At 42.8% G+C, this 23,731-nt stretch overlaps 1 protein-coding gene across 1 annotated transcript in view; it reads right to left on the bottom strand.

Annotated features, from left to right (window-relative positions):
• Window positions 1-23,731, bottom strand: part of plxnd1 (plexin D1) — a 61,946-nt gene that overhangs the window by 13,073 nt on the left and 25,142 nt on the right. Inside the window, exons 13-23 of the mRNA XM_056384572.1 lie at window positions 20,135-20,280; window positions 13,828-13,933; window positions 12,238-12,377; window positions 11,612-11,791; window positions 11,066-11,150; window positions 10,245-10,514; window positions 7,309-7,458; window positions 4,146-4,260; window positions 3,389-3,496; window positions 1,613-1,725; window positions 413-517 (exon numbers count right to left, since the gene is read on the bottom strand). Coding sequence (XP_056240547.1) covers window positions 413-517; window positions 1,613-1,725; window positions 3,389-3,496; window positions 4,146-4,260; window positions 7,309-7,458; window positions 10,245-10,514; window positions 11,066-11,150; window positions 11,612-11,791; window positions 12,238-12,377; window positions 13,828-13,933; window positions 20,135-20,280 — 1,518 coding nt within the window. The remainder of the gene's footprint in view (window positions 1-412; window positions 518-1,612; window positions 1,726-3,388; window positions 3,497-4,145; window positions 4,261-7,308; window positions 7,459-10,244; window positions 10,515-11,065; window positions 11,151-11,611; window positions 11,792-12,237; window positions 12,378-13,827; window positions 13,934-20,134; window positions 20,281-23,731) is intronic.

The following is a 23,731-nucleotide window of genomic DNA, read 5'->3' as shown; positions in this document are numbered from 1 at the left end:
TTTCAATGAAAAGCACACTGTTTGGTTGTCCAAAAGCCAGTGGGAAGTGTGTCAACAACCCGCAACTTCGTGGGCTGCGTGTTGTTTGACAAGCTGAAAATCACTCACTAGAAGCCACTGAATTACACGCATTAGCATTCACATATCCACACAGACACAAAAGCATGAAAGTGCACATAAACGCATATAGTATACTGACATGTTCCACAGTAATTATAACAAGCACACAAAGGCAAATATGCACAATATGCCTTTCTTTACTCCTCATCAACAACAAGCCCATCGTGAAGCCTTAATAAGCTTCAGTGTGACCCAGTTGAGAAGCAAGGGAGTAAAAAAAGGACCCAAATCAAGGCACTCTGGCAGAAGGAAGTGCAACCTAACCGAACATCCTAATGGCTTAACCCCTCACCTGCCAGTCCTGCAGAAGCGGGTGGGTCTCTGGCAGCGCTCGAGGGCCCAGAGCATTATTCTCATAGACGGGCTGGACCAGGCTCTTCTCGTAATCTGAACACATCTGAAACATACATAAACACACACAAAAAACTGTGATACAAAGTCCGCTTTAGTGATAAACACAGGAAGACAGATAGACAGGGAAAACAAAAAAGAGCTGTCCTTGAGACTTTGGCAGTAAATTTGCAGTCTAGAACCAAAGGGCAGAATTTTCCTGAGGAGGCCTTGAATAGTCTCTGACTGGCCATGAAAAGGGAAGATGACACTGTGACACACAAAACGTCATGAGCCTTAATGGCTTTAGAGACAAACTGACCCAGAGCCAAGAGGCAGCCTTTCAATGCAGTCTGTAATTTCAGGACAGCTACATTTGGCTTGTATTTTTTAACTGTGTCTAAGTCTGTCGAACACTGCTTTGTGTGTGTGTGTGTGTGTGTTTGTGTGTGTAATCTAAGACAAGCAGAAGCTCTCTTGGAAAAACAAGTAGGGCTGTGAGTAGGGTGTTTGCTGTCTTAGCAGAAAACTTGTGGAGAGACAATACTGAAAGCAGCAATGCCTGAATTTATGTTTCCCTCTATGTGACTTTTCAACACTCTCCCCACTCACTTCCTTCACAACCCAAAAACAGTGTTCAGTGTCCACTGCAACAAAGCAGCGAGACTGCGATTGCACAAGAGCATGTGCACTTGCAAAACTGTGTGGGCGTGTGAGCTGAGCGAAGAGTGTGTTTTGAGAAATCAGGGGGGAAAGTTTCCTTGTCACAGTGCCCGCCATTGTTCTGTCTCCTTGAAAGTCCATGCCTGTGGTTGGAAGACAAAGCCCGCTGAGTTGTGTCTGTCTGTACCGGTGGAAAAAACACCCACCCACAGATAGATCCACAGTCTACCTTCGGGGTGGATCGCACATCAGAAAAATGCTTACCTATAGAGAACACATTAACTCTCCAGCAGGGTGCCAAACTGAGATACACTTCGCTAGACGTCTACTGTATGTTTAAAAGTTCCAAGGTGAATTTTTATCCTGCATATTACAAGCGGTGGGAAATGTGAAATAGGACATGCAGGGGAAAAAAAAAGAAAGAAAACCCCATTGAGAAAAATGGTATTGTTAGACTGCCAGTCGAAATCAGATAGCGAAGAAAAATAGGGTTTCTCACCTTGGGGAAGAAGGTGCGTGTGACAAACTGTTTGTATTCCAAAAAGGGGATGCCCTGGCTGCGATTCAACTCCTTGGTTAGGTCTGTCATATCCGTCTGCAGCTCTGCAAAGCCTGAAAGGACAAAAAAAAAAAAACAACCGAAAGCTCATAAATCGTGGGACTGTTTATTAAACCACAGAGGTTTATTGTATCTGGCTCATCAAGCTTCATTTGTTGCCTAGCAAGTCAAAAAAATCTGTTCACAGGCTAATGCAATAACCGTCAAATTCTCCGAGGCTGCAGTGGGATCTGAAAGAATCTGGCTGATTTCAGTGGAAGATATTTTAGGTGAATCACAGAATTGTATCATTTAATTTCCTAGACCTGGTGTCATGTTCTGGTTCAGTACTAAATATACCAAACACTAATCCTCTGATCTTTTTCCTCTCTCTCCCTCTCTCTCTCTTTGCTAGACTGTGCAGCTCAGCACGGCATACAGACAAATATTTACCAAACGACAAATCAGAGCAGCCAAATCCGGTCTGAGGCCCTCATCCAAAACATGTGTGCGGGCTGAGGTTTACATGCAGAAACAGTATCAGCATGTCCACACTGGGTTTAATCTGCATGCTAATATTGCAGCCACTTTATTGGGTAGCATGTTCTTGGAGAGGATAATGTTCTCCTCTAATGAGACACTGGAGATCCCTTTATGGAAAAGTGCTTCCTGTTGCAGGATGAAAGACGTATTTAGGTTACAGTGCCAGTTTCACCAGACTGGTGTTTGTGCAGAAAGAAGGCAATACAAGACCTGAGGGATTTAAAACATATTTCATCACTCCTCCAGGTTATTTATCCTCCTGCCTGCTGAAGTGTCCTCTAAACCACCAGTCAGTTCACACCATCAACTCCTGATTAGACGCAGGCCTGAATACCAAACTTCCCCTCTGCCTCACTTTTCAGACAATCCCTCCCATCCCTGTAACCTGGAATATGTCAATTTCCCACCGTTTGTCACTCCCCCTTCTTCTGCTTTCTGCTTTTATCACATCTTTCCCCTCAGTAGAACTATCCCTTGCTTTGTGCACACTCACCCTGAACTCAGCCACAAATCTATCCTCGTCCTCTCACTAAATAACCTCTCCTCTCCTCCTCTCCCTCCCACGCTTCTGCTTCTTCTCGGACTCGCAGCCCTGACTCCTGCTCCTATCGCTTCCTCCCTCCATTCCTCTCTCTATCCGTCCCCCTCCATCTCTACGCCATAAATCTGGGTGCTCAGACGTGCAGTGGCCTTCACACAGCTTTACTCTAATGCCCTAGACCTAGACACACACAAACACACAAACACACACACACACACACACACACACACACACACACACACAGGCCTTGTTCCTGTAGGGTAGACACAGCAGAGGCGATGTGGCCACGTAGTGTGTCTGTGTGTGACTGATCATTTGTCAGACTCTGTATTTTATGAGTCACGCTTACTAGGCACAAATCTGTCAACTGTTGTATCTCCCTCCCACTTCATAGCAGAAAGAAATCTCAAACAAACACACATTTTGCACGCACACGCATGCACGCACGCACGCACACACACACACACACACACACACACACACACGGACGTGCACAAACACAAATATATGTGGTCAATATTTCTGTCTTCTTGTGTTCCTTTTTCATGTCACTTGACACAAACCATCATTTGTGCTCTAAAGCACTGTGATAGTAGAAGAGTGAAGGGTGCGTGTTCGTGTCTGTGCATGTGTGTGTTCTTGTGTAAACACACCTTTACGGATCTCCTCTCTGATCTGGGACTCCATCTCCTCCATTTGGAGCAGAGTTTTCTGCCAGTAGCGTTCCGCCCTCCGACTCTTTGTGCAGTAAACTACAAGAGCTGAGAAAAACAAAAGACTGTTATCACACTAATAGCTTCCATCCTGAATCAGGGCATAATAACGGGATCGAAAAATGGGTCTAAAAGATTTTGAGTCATGAAATTATGTTCAGAAAATGGTTGTTCATAACCTTTTTGTGGGCCTGTGAAAAATGTGCACATGAATGTTTTAGACTGTGAGAACATGCAAATGAAACGTTTTCGCAGAAAGTCAAGTTTTTGGATGTGAAAATAAAATTTCTGCACAAATTACTCAAACAGTGAGGTTACACTCAAAGTCTGAGAAGAAAACAAAAGGGCTCTGTGAATAGGTTCTGAGAAGAGAATCAAAGCTGGGAAATGTGAGAAAATGCACACTAGCACCAATTTCCACCCTTACACCTGTCCTGCACACACACACACACACACACACACACACACACACACACACACACACACACACACAAACACAGACAGACACACATGAGCACACAGACAGCACACACTGCGAGGGGGGAACAGTGAGGTCTTTGTGCAGCGGGCACTGTAGAGGGATGAAGCAAGAGACTATGACGCCCGAATTCCTTTTATCTGTTTCACATCTGGAGCATCCATCGCTACAGCAGGCACACATCCATCATCTGCTGGTGAGCATGTGTACACAACCTACCCACAGTGCACAGCAGCAGCAGCACGCAGCACACCACAATGGATACCACAATGGCCAGCTCGCTTCCACCGAGCTGCACTTTGGCGATGGTGTGACGGAAGTTCCCCACTTGCACCTAGAAAGAGCGAGAAAGGAACAAATTGAGCTGAAATTTGCTATTGAGAATCTGCCTCTCCTATTGTTTGTGCTTTTATTGTTTTTTATTCTACACTTGTCACCATTACCTTTACATGCTAAAGTACATCTCTTCATGTCATATACACTGTTGCTCATAAAGTTGGAATAAAATATTTTTTTAAATATTTTTTTAGCGCCAAACAAATGTTATGCATGAATTCATTTCACCTGGGTAATTTGGACACATAATGTAATCACTGCACCTGGTCAAAAGTGATTACTGATGCATTTAAATAGGAATAAACACAGGATTGTGTCTGAAAACAAAATTATTCCAACTTTACGGGCAACAGTGAATATCATATCCTCATATTCTTTTATTTCACTTTTATCAGCAATTCCTTTTGCTTTTATCGTAGCAGTAGTGGTTGTTATTTATTAGTGGTGCACCCCAAGGCACCAAATGTACAGTCGCAGTGATTGATAAGATTTGACAAAAAACATGACTTCTTACATAAAACAACATATCATTAACAAAAACTTCTTCTATGCACACTACAAACTAAATCTGCCACAAAAAAGACTCAAAAAACAAAACACAACTCACACAACACACAAAAGTTGTAAGTAATTAAGTAATTAAGTAATAAAACACACTGAAATCACATAACAAACAAAGCTTAAACCTATCCTGCCTAAGGCTAATACCTGTGTGCCGGATCATACTGTAACTGTGTACATAATGATATTTGACTTATGGTTAAATTCAGCTTGATGTGATGCTCTGTAGTTGTTTTGTATGAGAACAATTTAGATTTGTACCATACATCAACAGACGTATATACCGTACATATGGGAGTGACTAACTCATATTAATAGTAAGGAGAATTACAGAAGTCCAAGTGAAAGAAAATAAGGGTATAAATGTCTTTCTCAAGGTCTGTAAGTGTCAAAAATGATGTCCTCAGCTGAAGGTAGAATCATTGTACCAGCAGGGATCCTTGATCGTCAAATGATAGGTTGGATCCAAATATAACCCTATGCTGTCTTTTTTTCTTAAAAATTTTAAATTATATTATTATATAGAAATGTACATGTTATGCATGTACAATGTACTGATGATAATGCCAACAAAGCGAATAACATTTTGAGGAAGAAAGAGATGAAGACAGAGACAGAGGGAGAAGCAAACAGAGCAGTAATGAAGAAAGACAGAGGAGGCATTAAGTATTTTCCTTGTATAGTGTAAAAATACATGCGGTGTAACATGTTCTTAATGGGAACCCAAGTGTCTGCAAACATGCACAAGTGCACACAACATCTTTTTTTTTTTTTTCATGGACACAGGTGCAGAAACACCCTGAGAAAATTACACACTGTGGGTTTTGAAAAATGGTCTCACACTGGAGCTGGAGGAGTCACTCAGTTCAGAGTAACCCAGATGTGACAAGAAAAGGACTTTCACTTCTGCCTTCTGATTAGTCAGCAGGGTCTCTGTGGTCCCTCCTCACATCCTTCCCTCTCCTTCCCCAATCCGAACATACTTCATAAAAAGAACCTCAGATAAAAAGCCTCCAATCCTCAAACCAAATCCCTCTTACACTGGTTTTACTCTGAGGGGTAAACTGGCTCACTGGGCTCCTTCCGTCTTTTCTTATTCCCTCTCTCTCTCTCTGGTCCAAGCATTTGTTTACCCAGACCAGCAAGGGAAGGCCCTCTTCCAGAGACTGCAATAGCCAGGACTGGTGTAATGGAGGGGAAAATGCCATTGTTCCATGTTCCTGTTTCGTTCGGGGTACAAAAACACTGCTTCCCCACATCCACTTCTGCAGCTCAGCTATACTTCAGAGCCAAGCACAACACAGGCATGTAAAAATAGATATGCCACCGAAAGTAAGTGAAGAAACACAAATGGCCATAAGCTATGCAACAGCCCAACATGTATGCATTTATTCAAATGTGCCGACACAAAGGAAAATATACATGCGCTGTGTATTTATGCCCCTGTCAAATGTGCACACAAATCATCCTCACTGCTCATGTGCAGGCAGCCCACCCATTTGTATTATGGCATCTCATCTGACCCTTGCCCTGCCTTTAGGTCTTTGCTAATTGCTTGGGTTTATTCTCAGACATCCTGAGAGACAGGCAGGGGGGTGGGTGGTTACTAGAGTGAGCCACAGGTACACAAGGAGAGAAGGAGAGAGAGAGAGAGAGAGAGACAGAGAGGATGACATAAAAGAGCTTTCTATCTATTTCTGTGTCAAAGTAGGCAAACGCTTCTTACAGTACAACTCAGCTGACAGACAGAGAGAGTCTAACATATGTTTCTGAGCTATTTCAGCAAACCACTTACAGTCTGGCTCATATTTAAATATAGATGATTGCTTTTCTCCCCATAATAAAGCCCTATCAAAACACACCAGAAAGGATAACAACAGATGGGAAACGTGCATAGAGGAAAGAGAGTGTCTGGTTTTATCAGGACTGCGCAGGGCTCGGCCATGTCTTGATTAAGACCTTGTATTGTTATCGAGAGAACTCGGAGACAAAATAAAAACACAAGTGAGGAGGGAAATCATCAGTGACTCAGAGGACTCGGGTCTCGGCGTGAGCAGATACTGTCTGCGTGATAGATGATGGTGTCGCTGATGGTAGACGGGCTGATAGGAAGGATTAAAGAGATAAAGGGTAAGTGGTAAACATTTCACTATTCTTTTGTAGCAGTGTGGCAGAGAGTGATGGCTCACCACCCACAGTAACTGCTGATTCATAGTGGCATGCCCAGAGACTAGAAACCATTCATAATACATAGAGAGAGAGGGAGAGAGACACACACAAAAATCACTGACTGTGTGTGGATCTGTGCAGATTAAATCTGTTTCAATGAACATCACAGATGGTCTGGATTCTGACTAAATGTTTGGCTCACAGATGGGTGATATCCTTAAATTATCAGGGTCTAAGGAGCAATATTTTTAACACAAGGTTGTGTGTGTGTTTTTTTTTAAATTCTACTTTGGTGTTTTACACGTTGTGTGCTTACCGTGACAGGTAGCTCCCTCTCACGTGAGCTCAGCAGCCCATTGATAGTGCAGTGAAACAGCTGGTCGTTATGGAAGCTGATGTTACAGGGATAGGGGCCAATCATCACCGAGTATTCCTCCGGCACCAGTTCCAGATCGCTTGGCCCTTTCTGCGGCAGAAATGAACAAAGACAGACGTCGGCGGGTCAGTGGTAAGAGACCAGAGGGGCCTGCTTTGAACAGGCACAGATAACATTCATAAAGAACACAGCAGCTTTAAGCCTTACATATGTGCAGACACACTCTCGTATACACGCTGACACACGCTCATGCTCATATGGAAACCGAGCTGTGGCAGGCGTGTCACACAGCTGTCACACAGAGGAAGCCAGCAGAAATCTCATCCAGTTTGGGCTAGAGTTCAGCTTAAAGCAGCAAACTTTCCCGCTGCCTCTCTCACATGGCCAGGGAAGTTTCTACAAACAAACTTGCTGACAGTCATCCCTGCCGCTGCCCAAAATAACATTCTCAGGGCCTTTACAGGAGCTTGTTGGAATAAGCTGCATGGCCTCTTTTATCAGCCCAACTCTGTCCTGTGTCAATCCAAGGCCTGCTTCTCACTACTGAGAGCTGGTTTAATTAAAGTCTTTAGTGACTTACTGTAGCCCAACTGAGCCTGTTAAAACAACTGCCCTCTAGAGCCAAAGACGACCCTGATGATGCCACAGTGATATCATAAGGGTTATCAAGGATTGGGCTCAGACACTACAGTTTAAATAGAAAGCCAGCTTTGCAGGAATGGAGTTTGATAAACACAGGAAAGATTTCATGAAAATGGCATTAGGTTGCATTATGGTCGATGTAGAAGAGTTTTAGGAGCTTGACTCATACTACAGACTAAATGTCAGGATATCTCCACCTCCACTGCTTAAATTATTTTGTAGGTCCCCAAACTATCAACACTAAATTGTTGAAATGCCCCTTTAATGCCAATAGCATCAAGTCTCTATGGATAATTTACCACTCCCTTTTGTTTTTCTCTTCTGAATAAAGTTGGCTAGCCTGGGGTTTGGTCCACAACTTGTCTGCTCATGTGACTGCTTGTATTTCTTTACTTTTCTCTTCTTTTGAGCAATGTTGAAGAATTCCCCGATTTCTGCAATTAACTTGGTGCGTATGATGTTGTTTTTACCAATAGGAATGATGGTCTAAACTATGAACACAAGACCCAATTTATATGCAACTGTAATTTCCCTTTAATATAAGAATGAAAAATGAGGAACTGTTTGCGTGTCTGTATGTGTGTGTGTTTATCCCCAGTGTGCTTCCTTGCTTTGATTACACCCTTGGGGCCCTGTCCTGTCCCTACTGCAGGATGCCACCCCCTGGGTCTCTGTCAACAAATGCTTCCTAACATAGACAAAACACACACACACACACATGCATCCACATATGCAATACACACATACAGACACAAAGACATGTAAAAACTATTATAAAAAAAGGTGTTTGAACATATTGTAAAATACGCTGTATAACACCCGTATACAACGCAGCAGTTTCACACTTAAACTTATTGGACCAAAACAATGAAATCTAAAGGCCAAAACAGGATGAAAGCAAACAAAACCCACCCACATTCCAGCTCAGGTCCTTAATATAGGATCTGGCTCGCTAACAAGCTTCCCTATTAAACAAACACACTGAGTCTCTCCCCCCCCCCCCCCCCCCCCACCCCTTCAGGTCCACCATGAGTGGAATCCACCAGCCAAAAGAAAACAGGAAACAACACACGAGTCGCCCATGTAGACAGGCTGAGGCAGCGATTCCTGCAGGGGCCTCATCCTGACACACACAAACACATAAAGAGGAAGCTGCATTATGTTCAAATTTCCCTGTCTGTGCTGTTAGCATGTGCCTGTCGTATGGTGTCACAGCCGGTAGGCCTTTAGGGTGACGAATCCAGGCAGACAGGTGCTTAGATCAGCCAGAACACAGGAACATAGGACCTCCCACTGAGCTGCCATCGCGCCCTCCAACCCCCCTCAGACCCCCAACAGAAATCAACACCTTTGATGTGTTTTATATGCCTGTGGTTTATGTGAATATGAATAAAGAAACATTAAGCCCTGTCTGCTGTTCACAGTGGGGGGAGTCAGTTTACAGCAGTGCTGCCTTTTCAGCCAAGGAACATGCAAGCTTTAGAAAATCCCGTCATTTGTTCTATGTAGAATTTGAACGCAGGTTTGTGAAAGCTGAGGTTGTTAATAGCCAGTTTTAACTGATGATTGTATCGTTAAGATTGACGATTGGTTTATGACCAAATAACTAATGACAGTCCCATCATCCTCAACTGTACTTTGTGTTCAGTGCTAATTACAAACGTATGTTAGCATGTTAGCATTATCACTGTGAGCCACTTAGCATGTTGACATTTACCACAAAGCACAGCTGTGTCTCGGCACAGCGTCACAGGGCTGCTATCATGGCGGTAGACTCTTGGTCTTACTCAATCGTTATCTCTTCCCCAAAAAAGTACTGAGGTATTTACTTAGCTATATAGTAAATAGTATGTACTGTAATCTACCTGACCAAACATCAGTTCTTTAACTTTCTATTTTTGAGTTTATTTTAGGTTATTTATCTGGAGAGTCTCTATAAGTAATTCAAAAAGATCTGATATTTTGACTGCAGATTAAATTCTTGATTCATGTATGATTCAACCCCAACACTATTGCAAACTATTACTGCACATTTGTGTTGAATCTGATCAACATGTTGTGTAAAATACAATTCATATGTAATCAATAACACAGCAGTATAGCCATCCATCTGGAGGTGGAGGAAACAGACAATTTTCTAGTAGAGGGGAAATGAATGTTTGCTCGCCTTATCAGCAGACCAACATATCACTGAAGCACTAATCTAAACTTCCTGTCTCAGCAGTGTCACTCACGTTAATGATGAGTGTCAGTGGCTCTCCAGGGTGGTGTTTAATCAGCTTCTCCTTATTGGCAGTGAAGAACTGAGGGTCCTCCACGTACTCCAACAGGAAGTGACCTTTATGAGGCTCCCCCTCCTCTTCCTCTGTCTCTTCGTCAGAGGAGAAGGGGCTGTCTCCCGTGTAGAGCACTCCATTCAGGAAGAACTGTACGGAGGTTTCCCTTGACTCGCTGGACGCCGGCGACAGGCAGGTGATCACGGAGGAGGAGAGAACTGTGCACTGCTGCAGAGGGAGAAAACAAGGCAGCTTAAAAGATTCATTTTTTTTCATTTGAGATGGTTAATGACATGATATAATTAGCTCTCTTAAAAGAATAGTTTGACATTTTGGGAAATATTTTCTTTTGCTTTCTTGCTGAGAGTTAGATGAGAGGACTAATTCCAATCTCTTATGTGTTCATCAAATAAAGCATAATTACCTGCTGGCAGCAGCATAAAGATTGGAAACAGCTAGCCTGGCTCTGTCTTACAGTAACAAAACCTGGCTAGAAACCTGTAAAACTCATTAGAAGGCCCCATAACAACCAAAGTGTAAAAATGACAGGTTATGGTTTTATGGGGGGTTGGTTAGTTGTAAGGCTGTTTCTCGGCTGAGAGCAGTGACTTCTTGACACAAAGCTGATAAGCAATTTTCCCAAAATGTTGGACTATTCCTTTAAGGTTTTTAGGCTGCTAGTAGAGTTGAAAATGTATGTTTTATTTTTACATGTTTGCTTATATGGCTGAAAGAGTTTTATCAAGTAAAAAGGGAAACAAATGTAACTGATTACTCACTGTTTGTCCAATTTCCAGCACCTGCATGGTGACGCTCTGCACCAGATCAAAACCCTGGCCTGTCACTGTGATGGTCCTGCCACCACTGTGACACACACACACACACACACACACACACACACACACAGATATACAAACACAAACACAAACACAAACACACACACACACACACACACACACACACACACACACACACACACACACACACACACAGAGTCACATCTCAGCCGTGACAAAAACGTGTCAAATTCCTACTGGTATGCAAATACTTTGGGATACAGCACCAAAACAAGAGAAACAGGGGCCCTTATAATAATGCAAAGCAGCGCCACAGCAGTGAAAATCTGCACACATGTCATCAAAGACACGCTGCTTCTCTCTCACATACATGCTGTGCTATTTAGAACACAATAGGCAGAAGATGCTGCACACATCAGGACAGCATTATGTCAGTGATTCTAGGAGGGGAACCACAGAGTCAACCAGCTTCAGATGCTTGAGAAATTGCGGTTTTCATGCTTGTGGTGTGTGTGGCACTCTGCCTACCTGAGGTAGCTCTTTTTGGGGTGGATGTAGCTGATGGTGGGGTTCTTCTCATAGGTGTATGTGGTACTAAGCTCCGCACTCTGACAGGGAAGGTTTTCAAACTCCACGCACACTGTCACTGAGTCAGTGTGTACCTGCAAGGCTGGAGGCATGGTGCACTCAATGGTTTCATCTGTTTTCCTAAAAAAAGATGAGGCAAACATTTTAACCGCACATCTTGTAATGTTTGCATGCTCTCAAGCCAAAAAAAATGTTTCCACTTAGAATCTAAGTTGTGTTTAGTGCAGCTTTCCAGAGTCTTGTACGAGCACTTTGGAAGACACTTTACTAAAGGGAGAGTTACTGACTTTAAACTAGAGGTGTTGCTCTGGGGTTGGACTCAAGACTTGAGCTTAACTAAGATGAGATTGGATTGTAAGAGTTTGCATTCAAGTCTCAAATTTTGACCTGGTGAGAAAAGTCTCAAGCTGGTGGAGCATAACGAAGCAGTACAGCTTAGATATCTACTTATTAGGTCTACACATTTACAGCACTTAGTGTCAGCTTTGTAAAAACACTATTAACACAAAATGAATATATAAATACGACTCTGGCTACAGGTAATTAAAAAAAGAAATCATACTCACTCTGTGATGGTGCATTCCAGTGTGTTGTTGACCTTGACTCTGACCTGGGAACCAATGTCCAGGTGTTCCCCAGTGATGGTCACTCTGGTTCCTCCAGCGCGAGAGCCCTTCTTCGGCTCCATGGACAGCAGCTTTGGGACCTGAATACATGAAGGAGAGAGCGAGAGAGACAGCACATGACTAACAAGACATCACATTCATCACCAGACATCTGACAGCTTCTGTCACTGGGAAAGACAAGCTTACTTAGACTGTGTTTTATGCTCTGTGATGCTTCTCTTGACACCGAATAAAATCTTTCCTCATCCTTTGAGGTTTAGATATCTCGTCTTTACAGATTGGCTGAGACAGCTGCTGACTATAACAGTAAATTAGTGAAGAAAACTGTGAAGACAGCCCACGCTGCAGTATGTTATAGTGGTGTTGAAGCCAACAGGCCTTTGGGCCCAAGCTTGCAGGACAGCTATACTGCGGGTAAGAAGCAATAATGTTCATGCATATACATGAAAAACTGCATGCAAGCAGTCTTACATGCACATACAACCACATATACGCACACACACACACACACACACACACACACACACACCGATAAACACAGATACACATAGATACACACAAAGGCTCCTCAGGCGAAGATGAATAGCCCTGTCCGGCTCTGCAGCAACCAGCATCAGCATTCCCGCTCCTTCCGAACTTTTTATCCCCGCCATGAACCTCGCCTCAAGGGAAACTTCTTATCCTCACTGACAGGATTCACTTCCTCAGCGCGCACGGATGGAGGAGACCTATTGTGTGTTTGTGTGTCAGAGTGGGCGTTAGGAGGCAGATGTTTCCGTCTAAAGGTTTGAGGAAGGAGATGCAGTAGAGGCACATATCCTGTCTCCGAATCTGTTTTCCCTTTCTCCCACATCTTCCTCTCAAAACCCAGCAGTAAAAACCTCTCTCACACTGAGCATCTCAGGGGTTGGATAAGGAAGCCCAAGAGGAGTTCCCACAACAGTCCGGCATAATGTTTGTTGTTCTGGATTTTCTTCATCCTCATGTGTCAAGAAGGGCTTCAAGATTGAGGTAATTTCTCTGTGGGATGACTCACAGGCAGAGCTGCTGTTAGAAGCCACTCAAATGATAAACTTTTCCAGCACTGAATTATGAAAAACTCTTTGTCTATAAACAAAAAGAAACAAAGCGCTTACATGGGTATTTCCACCCGCTGAATACTCTTAATCCAATGGGAGACTGTGTGGGTCGAGGTCAGTTAACACAATGCTGGCTAGCTTGCCTCGACCAGTGATGAATTCAGTGCAAGGGGACATTCCAACATTCGCCATATTTGTTTTTGCTGGCAGCGAGAGCAGAATGACAATGGTGCTTAGTTGCAGCTCAGCTGAACGTTTGAAGATTCCCACACACTCGCATTCCTCTGAATCATAAAACGCATCTGTTAACACTCAACTGACACACTTGGGAAGGCTCTCCCAGTGGGGAACAAGGAACAAGAGAGTGTAGAAGAAGAAGAATGTAGAGGGAGAGACAGAAAGAACTGAAAGCAAAGATCAGCAGGAGGGTAGATGTCTGGAGAATACTCACTAAGTATGAGAAGCTCTCCTTTGATGTCCCCCTCCAACTCTGATCCACGTCCACTTGGACAATATCTGTCCTGCCATGAGCAGACCTCCCTGTGACACACACCAGCCTGGGGAATTTAAAAAAGAGTGTGAACGCCGTGTTGGGCTGTCAAAACACGATCACCACAGATCCGCCAATAAAAAAAAAATCCAAACAATGACAGTGGAGGAAAAAAAAACATTCAAAATACATCTTATAATTTTAATAAACAGGAGTTAAAAAGGGGTTGCTCAACTCAAATTACAAGTGAGAGGAACCAACATAAAGACGAGGAGATCTTCATTATGACTGCTAAACAAAGACACATAATTAAACTTGAAGAATGGTGGTTATGAACTAATTCATCAAACCATATTGCATTTACGTATGGAATCCAATAAAGCCTTGCGATATCAGATATTAGGAGATTGTAAAGTTCAAAGCTGCTCAGACCAGATGTGTCTAACCACAGAGGAGATTAAGCGGCTGCTGAGGCTTGTTCTCTTGCCTCCTGGCTGTGATTAAGCCTTGTGTCATCAGTGCATGCTCTACAGGGACGTCTCATATTAATGACACGGTGGTGTACCACGGCACAGGGATCTACTGTTCTGGGGCCTCACTGGGATGAATGTACTCAGCGGGGACACGCATACACACACACACACACACACACACACACACACACACACACACACAAACTTTATCACATCACATGATCCCTGTCCAGCTTGACACGCTGTCGGTTTATTTAGTCAGGTGCCTGGTGATACAGTGGTTATAAATTCTCAGCTAGTGATCAGATGATTGACAGAGGAATTGTGGAATCGTTTACATAAGCGCAGGAGCTGTGTTTTATGTAGGAGGACCTGGCAGGACATACGGTGAGATGAGGCTGGGCTGGACACGTTTGGGATCGGCTGGGGTCAGGCTGAGACCAGGGAGAAAGCTGTATCTGAGTGTGCTCTTAAATGTCAGGTCTTATTCTACACAGGCCGACTTGTATTTCGATCGGTAAGTGAACCCAAGCCCGAGTCACTGCAGAATTTAATGAGCCTTATTAAATCGCAGATTTTTTCTTTATAAGCCTGAATAGCTGTTAAAAATATTCTCAAATAAAGTACCAGCAGTACCAGCCATCTGTTGATGGCAGGGTCTACATTCCTGCTCATTAATTACAGGAGCATCAGGTAAAGAATATCGTTACATTCAAATTACAGTCCTGTCAGTTACGTGCCATGAGGGCAGACGTGCACCTGTTTGAAGAAAACACATCATTTTACATGCTCTGATTTTGAGTAGAAAGAAAGAAAAAGGCTAAATAAAATGAAACATGACTATTCACAGATTCAAGCTTGAGGGAAATAAAAGAAATAGAAGCCTGAGTCACCCTAAACCTTTAGGCTTGCTTCAGGCCGAACTGGATTCAGGCTGAGAATCAATCAGTTCTCAAAACAATACATCATATTATATGATATCTGTTATTGAGCCATAACGTTGAGGATTATTCTGAAAAAAATAAAAGCAATATTTCTTGAAGAGCACAGACAAAGGCTTATCAGCAGATAAAAGCTATGTTGGCATCTGTAGCATTTAAACAGTGCACATAAGCTTGGTGTATCAGGGTTTCTGCAGTTCATCAAATAAAAGACGTTTTAAGACCTTTTTGATGCCATAGAGTAATTTAATACCCGTCTCTCAATCACACCAAAGTATGAGAGGAAAGTACAATGGAAAACCAGAGGGGACAATACGGCCTATAATTATTTATTATTATATCACATTTTTTATTCATTGACAGTATTCTAAAGCAGTGTATACCAATAATTCCTAATGATATAATTAACTAGAAAATTCCAGGGAAATTTTGAGTGCCACGGGGGCTACTGCCGGGATGAGTACATGATTTATTTCCAGTGTTCAAAAGTCACCCTGATCATATTCTGCTTTTGAGAAATGTCTTGATATAAAAGACTCTGATATAAAACAATGTCACATCCCTCCATCATGTATTATGTGGGAAATATCTCATATTCTGTGTTGTTTTTTTTTGATAAAACAAGAGGCAACATGTCTTCAAACTGGCATTTAAAGGGTTAAAATCCTGAAAACTAATAAACATTTGGTAGGTTTGAGCAGAACTGAAGTGGTTTAAGAGATTTATGCAAAAAAAGCAGAAAAAAATATTGATATATGATGATTTTATAGCATTTTCTTTGTGTGTCCTTTTTTTGGATGCGAGGAACCCCAGAGGGTACAAAATGTGTTACCAGTGTATAATAGACCTGTAACAGTAACTGACATTAGATTTTAAAAATATGTCAAAAAATACACTTTCTTGCAGAAATCCATACCTTCAGCTGTAACACAGCCAAAATGATCAGCAAATCAAAAAAGAAAAGTGAAGAAAATGTCCAAAAAAGGACAGAGGGACCCCTGAGGGTTAATAAATCCCATGAACCGCTATTTAAATTACCACTATTATGTTTTTTTCTGTGCTAAATTTAACATTACTGGGGAGGAGAGCAACGCGACTAGAAGTGACAGCGAGAGAGGGCTAGTAGCTTCTCCTCTCCTCTGTCTCAGCGGAGACCGTCACAACTTCATTCACTCTTTTAACAAAACAAAAAAAAAAGCAACGAAGGAAGCAGTAAATGGACTTATATATTTAAGACCTAACTAAATGTAATTTAAGACCTAACATGCGGCTAATGTAAAGCTAGCTGAGCTTGGAGAGTTGGTTATCTGGTTGCTAGGCGCACGCACGCACGCACACAGGTCAGGAGCTGCCGTTGCCAAGGCAATGTGAAAATCTGCCCAGAATTTGGCTTCTACATGGCTTCAAACAACTGCAAATTATGAGAAAACCGTTACTTCTTTTCATAAACCGAAAAGACCGTGCCAGACACTGAAGCCAGAAGTTTCTACAGTGTCTATTTTATTCAGATATTCCTTAAAATGAGTGAGGAAGCTCAGTGCGAAGACAGAGTGAGATTATTTTGGAAAAAAAAAGACGATTACACTAGGTGTCAATGAGAGTGAGACAGGTATTGCTGCCGGACTCGGCACCCCCGTTTAAATTTTGTGCAGACCCTGCCTGTCAAAGTTACATTTTATGAATCCCAACAACTATGTCTACATTTTCAGAAAGAATTATTTGTCTCCTTTTTACGGTTTGGCCGCGAGCTCGAGTTAAAAATAAAAATAAAGGTTATTTTTTACTTCTTCACGCACTCTAGCCAACTGATGCTTTCACTCTAACTTTGAAGAAAAAGTGATTTGCACTCCTCCTTTGAGTGCTCACAGTTTGAAAAGTTTACATGTTATGTCTTTTTGAGAGAGCAGAAGTTTTCCTCCGTTTTATAGTTTGAATCACATTTCTACGTGCAGGTATGAGAGAGCTGGGTGACTCAGAAAAAAGGTGCAATTTTGTAGAAAAAAGGTGGGTTTCTAAAGAAAATTCCAATGCATTTCTAATGCATTATTTATTCCCAGTTTTTTGGGAATAACTTTGGGAAAAATTGGAATTTTAACACCAAAAGTCATAGCACCCCTTGCGGGATCAAGACGCACGTTTTGATGTATATATTACCAGGGTTTTCTCAAAGCTGCGGGACGAGTTACGCGCCGAAATTTGGCGGAAGAATAATAAACCCGAAACAGAAGCATCCTAAAGGAGTTTTTTAAATCGAAAACAACTGGACTAGGTTATTTGTCTGTGAAGACGTTTCACCTCTCATCCAAGAGGCTTCATCAGTTCGTGTATGCATCTGACCAGGCTAGGACTGGTCCTGACCAGGACCAGCCTCGGAGCTGAGCACCCGTGGCACTAATAATCAAATTAACCAGACTTTTAGCCGCATAAGTGGAAGAAAATGGATGTATTAACCAATTAAAAATGATTAATTAATTTGACTTATGACAGTATGAGACGATGACTGTAGTAAACAGTAGTGACAGTGGTTTGACGGTGCAGAACTCCTGCACACACAATGTTCGTGTTGGCAGTCAAATACAAAAACATACAAAAAGACTTTTGTGAATGAAATTTAAGATATTTTAATACCTTCTAAGGCTTTTTTTTTTTTTTGAGGAAACAGAATTCATTGTTTTTTAAGACTCAGGGCATGCACACCCTGGTTTGTGTATGTGTTCGTGAGCTGAATGTGATGTTGATGCAGTGTGATCCCAGTCAAAGGACAGGCAGACTCAAAGTAGGAACTGACAGAGCCTGGACTGACCCCTGCTCCACATTCCAGCGCAGCCTGACTGTGGAGATATTATGGGTTTCAGAGGGCAGTACTTTGGCTAGAACTGATATGCCTGTGATCATTTCCCTCGAGTGGATGATGAGGATCATCAACAATGAAGTCTGTGTGTTTGGATATGATTGTTGTCTAGGTTCTGCTAAATGGACAGTGCGAAGGCCACTCAAGGCTCATATTAAAATGATAGAGAGGGCAGTCTGGAGGATGTGAGCCAAATATCCAGAGAAGTACTCCAGTAAATGAGGTGTGCCTGGACTGACTGTGCCATTAATTAAAATGTTGACACCGAGTGAGTGGAGCACCGTCTCTTCAGTGCTGCACATTTTCCTTTTGGCATGCAGATGTGAACTTTCACCTCTCAGCACACGAGCAGACACCTGTCTCAACAGCCCTCGAAAATGAGGTCATATGAGCACGTGTGTGTGCGTGTGTGTGTGTGTGTGTGTGTGTGTGTGTTTGTGCGTACGCTGGTGAGTGTGTGTGTGTGTTTGGCATTTGTGAGACAGCCAGTTTGAATCTAGATCTTCAAGTGTCTTTAGGAATGTGGTATACATAAGGTTAGTTTAAACTTAATTATTTAAAGAACAATAAGATTAAATGTTAAGGTTGAATGTAAAGGGTTCAAGTTAACAGGATCAAATCTAATCAAATCAATCAAAGAGGTCCCAACAAGGATAAAAGTAGAAACATGTATGTGTGTTCGTGTGTTTGTGCGTTGCGTCTGTAAGTCAAATGTGCTGACACTGTCAGATGCACTGACGTGTTGTGATTTGTCAGTGCCACTTCCTGCAATGAGGATATGCTTCGCTGTCATAACAACAAGCCTCAAGAGCCAATGAGGAATGACTACACGCGATGAGATCACCTCTGGAGTGAAATGTGATTCGCTGTTTTCGGCATGTGTGGTTCGGGGGAATGTGTCAGGCAGCTGGAGTGACAGGTAAGACCCGCAGGTCGCCCTCGAACTGGTCATAATACAATGATTGGCTTCAGTGGAGCAAGACCAGATAAACAGTTCTATTCAAGAAACATTGCAGATACTGAATGGAAGTTTGGATGTAATTGTGGAGTTACCGACTTCCACCGAGCTCTGTTATGCCAGTGTCAAAGCGGGGTCCTGCTGTCTCCATGGTGATAGTGCGATGGTCCCTGAGCTACGAAGCGACGGCAATGGAGTCATTTCAAATGAGAGGTGTGCTGCATAATAATATTTGTGAAAATTAGCTTCATGAATACATGAAAACTAAACCACGGGAAGACTGACTATTTTCAAGACTGGTGGACATATAAGAGGTGGATTCTACTAATGATCTGTGACAATGAGTTGTGAAAGGAAGTTTAATAATTCATATAAAGGTGTTTTTTCTTTGGGTTTTCTTTAGATGAAAGCTTGTCAGTTACAAACTGAAAAGTATCTTTGGCTCACAATCGGCTATTTTAAATATACTTTAACACCTATATATTACAAGTGTTTCAAATTTTGCAGCAGTTACCGAACTTTTTTAAACCATTAACTTTTTTCATGCTTTTCCCGACTGGTAAGTCATTCTAGTGTGGGACAGCTCACTCCCATTAAATGTAATAAGTCACGTAGATCTCACTGTGCTGTCTGATCTGAGTCTTAGTTTCACTGGCTCAGGTCTGGTTTCACACTGTGCTCGTGGCTGAGATGAACTGCTCATGTCAGGACTTCTTTAAGGTTTATTAACTGTGACAAATCTTTCATTCACTTGCACTCATAGTCTCAGTCTCTTCCTGCTGTCCACCTGAACATTCACCTGCTTGAAAGCATGTCAGGTTGCCATGACAACAGGTCTTTGTTAGCTATCATCCCAGCAGTCCTAGCTGAGGCATACTTGCATATTTTAACAGGGTTTTAAATATAAATGGTATTGATATATAGGACAAGCTTTCATTTCATTTTGACAGAGTAGAAGAAAAAAGGTGTCAGCACTCTGCTGTGCTTCGGCAAACACTGACACAGACCTGCGAAATATAATTCAGCCATATGTTGTAATACTTACTCTACAGAGACAGTGTAGAGCTCAGGAAGGAGAATACATGGCACATCTCCAATAAAGACCTTCACTGCTCCGGCCCTCCGGCCCAGGTTCCTTCCCTCTATTGTCAGCAGGGTGCCTCCTTCCACTGGCCCCCTCGAGGGGAAGATCTGAGACAGAAGGAGTGAAGTAATGAGCAGGGAGAAAGAAAAGCCTGTGAAAACCCTGTAATGTGCACAATAAATGAGAGCTTAAAAGTAGATTACCTCCCTAAAAACACCAGACTAATGACAGGTGATAATGTAGAGAATTAAGAGAATGGAGAGATGCTGTCTCTGATGCTGACATGGAGTGTGGCACACAGAGAGATAAGGACAAGTGGAAGTGTACTCCTGTTGAAGACTGAGATCTAATTGAATAGACACATGGTTTAGGTATATATACACACACACACACACACACACACACACACACACACACACACACACACACACACAAACACACACACAAAGCAGACTCTTAACTGTGCCAGTCTGAGACTCTTCAGCCTCTAATCCTCTACAGCACATGCAAATAAAGAGCAGCCTAAGAGCCCCCTTCACATCCCACAAGAGACAGACAGAGTGAGAGAGTGAGGGCTGGAGAGGCATGGTGGAGAGCACAGCAGAAAGGTGGATGAGTGGGGAGGCAATTTAGGGAACTGAGTGTCGAGAGGAGGGTGAACGCTGATGGTGGCAGTGAGAGAGCAAGGCCTCAATAGGAGAATTAATTCACAGTCCTATTCCCTTTCATCTGTTTTCCTGTGTCTGCTCTGTCAAATTCCTTAGTCCCATTTCTGTTGTTGTTAAGAGGCATACTCTCACGCACCATTTCAGCCCCCGCCTTTGGTCTCTTAACTTTCCATTCGGATGCAACAGAAAGAAAGGAGAGGACCGTCACCTCTCCAATCACCACGGAAACACAGCTTTAGAGATAGCATCTCCGACGCACAGACAGAAGCAATCAACCATCATCTTGCCACTGTTGCATAGCTGGCCCAGCAGCGTGCATGCTTTTCTGAATGACCCCCCCCCCCCCCCCCCGGCTGAGCTGAGGTCACTGTGACCCCTCTGTGTTATTAGCCTGGCTCCGGCTCTATCAGAAACTGAGCTTAAGAATGAAAACAGCATTTCTGTTTCGTCTAGGTGAGAGGCTCTGCATCCAGATAATTTGAAGCCTGAAAAGAGCGACAGTGCAGATAAATAAACCATATATATTCCAGCTAAATGTCGAGGTGGTTAAGGAAAGAAAGAATGTATTACTTTTAATATCGTGTGAAAACAAACTGTTGGAGCCCAACCCATTACTTACAGTATTTCTGTGCGATCTACACCATAGGAAATGATGTCATTGTTTTTGTGGTTATGGTGAGCTTTTGGATACTAAGTGTGACCACCCTGTACCTACTTTACACCACTTATACTACACATACTTCCAGTGACAAAAACACATACCCACGTTCTTGCATACACATGTACAAACACCTCATAAATACATGTGTGAGCATGTATGCACACAGAGAATGGCAGACAAACACACAAAAGCACTCACCCTCTCTACAGAGCTCAGCAGTAAGCTGAGTTATTTATTATCACTATGCGTCTTATAGCACCTAGTGTGCCTCTGTGGTGCCATTGAGCATTGACATCAACATCAGCTGGCATGCTGTTCATTTACACCTCTTACAAGTCTGAGAGTCTTGATTTACAGCACAAACTCTGCCAGGCCCACAGGGAGATCACAGAGTGAGAATGTGTCTCTGCAAAAACCTCCACAAGGAATGATGGAGCTATTACATTTTTTGTATTCAAATCAAAAAAACCCAGATATATAACCTGCACCAGATAAACTACTTACCTGATAAAATCCATATGTTTTCTTTTTTTTTCTTTTGTTCTCAACAGATCGCTTTGAGGTCAGAGCTTTCATCTTCCTCTCCTCATTCCAGTTCCTCTGCATCACACTAATCATGGAGGACGTGCGGACAAAAACAGGAAAAAGCTTCTCACTATACTGTACTTCTCCACCCTTTCTATGTCCAACTAGTTCTCCATCCTCATCCTCTCCCAAACCATTTATGTCTCACTCAGATCCCTCTGTTCTCTTTTTTCTTTTTCATGTCATGGAGAAACTATCCCTGGCAGTTCCTGTTTTTGGATGCTGAAGTACCTCTAATCAATTTTTCTTAAAATAGTGGACCAGCCCACACATGACATGAGAATAAAGGGCCTACAGAGATAATAAATGTCTCCATTGTCTTACGTCAATGCATGGAATATAAAACATTTTTCACAATTAGGTGGTATGCAGCAAAGTTTAGGGAATAATGAAATCCCCCTCCATATTATTGATATTCTGGTGCTAGTACCTCGTGATAGAGACTGTATGTGACAATGCAGAGCAAGAGAAGCATGTTTCATCATCTAAGCCGTACACACAGTCGCCAGGACTATACAACAAAGAGCTGCTGCGGTATGTGTGTGTAAATGTTTAGGGTTGTGTGAATCTATTTCTCCGTAAGCCCGAGTACTCAGGCTCTAACCCCTGTGGATTCTCTGGGAAAACATGGCTGCCAAAGCATTGCATCACACACTCCACAGAACCACAGCCCCAGTATCCTTTCTGCAACCCGTTCTCCTGAGAGAACCGGTGGGTGTGTGTGTGTGTGTGTGTGTGTGTGTGTGTGTGTGTGTGTGTGTGTGTGTGTGTGTGTGTGTGTGTGTGTTGGAGAGAGAGAGAGAGGAGGAAGAGAGAATTGCAACAATAGTCTACCCACGCATACGGCATCTCAGCCCAGCTAACTTAAGTCACGTAAGAAGTCCACATAAGTTAGACTCTCACAGAGCATCCTGTTAGTCACAGTATGCTGACAGCTACAAAGAATGAGGGATAATCATGAATGCTTCAATATGGCCTATTTGTGTGACAGATTGTGGGCCTGTGTGTGTGTGTGTGTGTGTGTGTGTGTGTGTGTGTGTGTGTGTGTGTGTGTCCGCCTGCTTTGTTCTGCTCGCTTATTCTCATGGGCTGACCAGGTTTTATCTACAGGAAGTTGAGGCCGACTAGGTCTCATGTGAGCCGTGCTTCCCATGACCGCCTACTGTAGCTGCGCTGGTATAAAGTTCGGTAGCAGCAGAAAAGGCAAGGAGGACAGCTTTAAACACACTCCCGTTACATGTGGACAAACAGATGAATAAGATCATGCAAATGAGCTCCATAAACAGTTTAAAGAAAGGCGTTGCCGGTAATCATGATGACCATTTTGACGTGACCGCGGTCAGATCCTGTGTAAGATTAACACTCCTTAATTCCTTTAAGCAGTGTGGTTTTTGCTCTTATTGTGGTCACATATCTAAAAATCCCTCCTGGTTCTTATTTGCTTTCTTTCAGTTTCTGTGGTTTTCTACACAAAGGGTTCTACACATGTAGTTTTCAAACCCAAAACCAAACAGTTTACACACATACTGTAGTCACACAGGACAGAAGGTGTTTCCCATGCCGTCCTGAGTGATTGCAGCTCAACTCAGCTGTTTCCCCAGAGGCCTATGGCTAAGTGAGTGTTAGTGTTATTACTGAGTCAAC

The sequence above is a fragment of the Seriola aureovittata genome, chromosome 9 (assembly GCF_021018895.1).
Source record: "Seriola aureovittata isolate HTS-2021-v1 ecotype China chromosome 9, ASM2101889v1, whole genome shotgun sequence".
Classification (NCBI taxonomy): domain Eukaryota; kingdom Metazoa; phylum Chordata; class Actinopteri; order Carangiformes; family Carangidae; genus Seriola; species Seriola aureovittata.
This window is presented reverse-complemented; position numbering and strand designations above follow the sequence as displayed.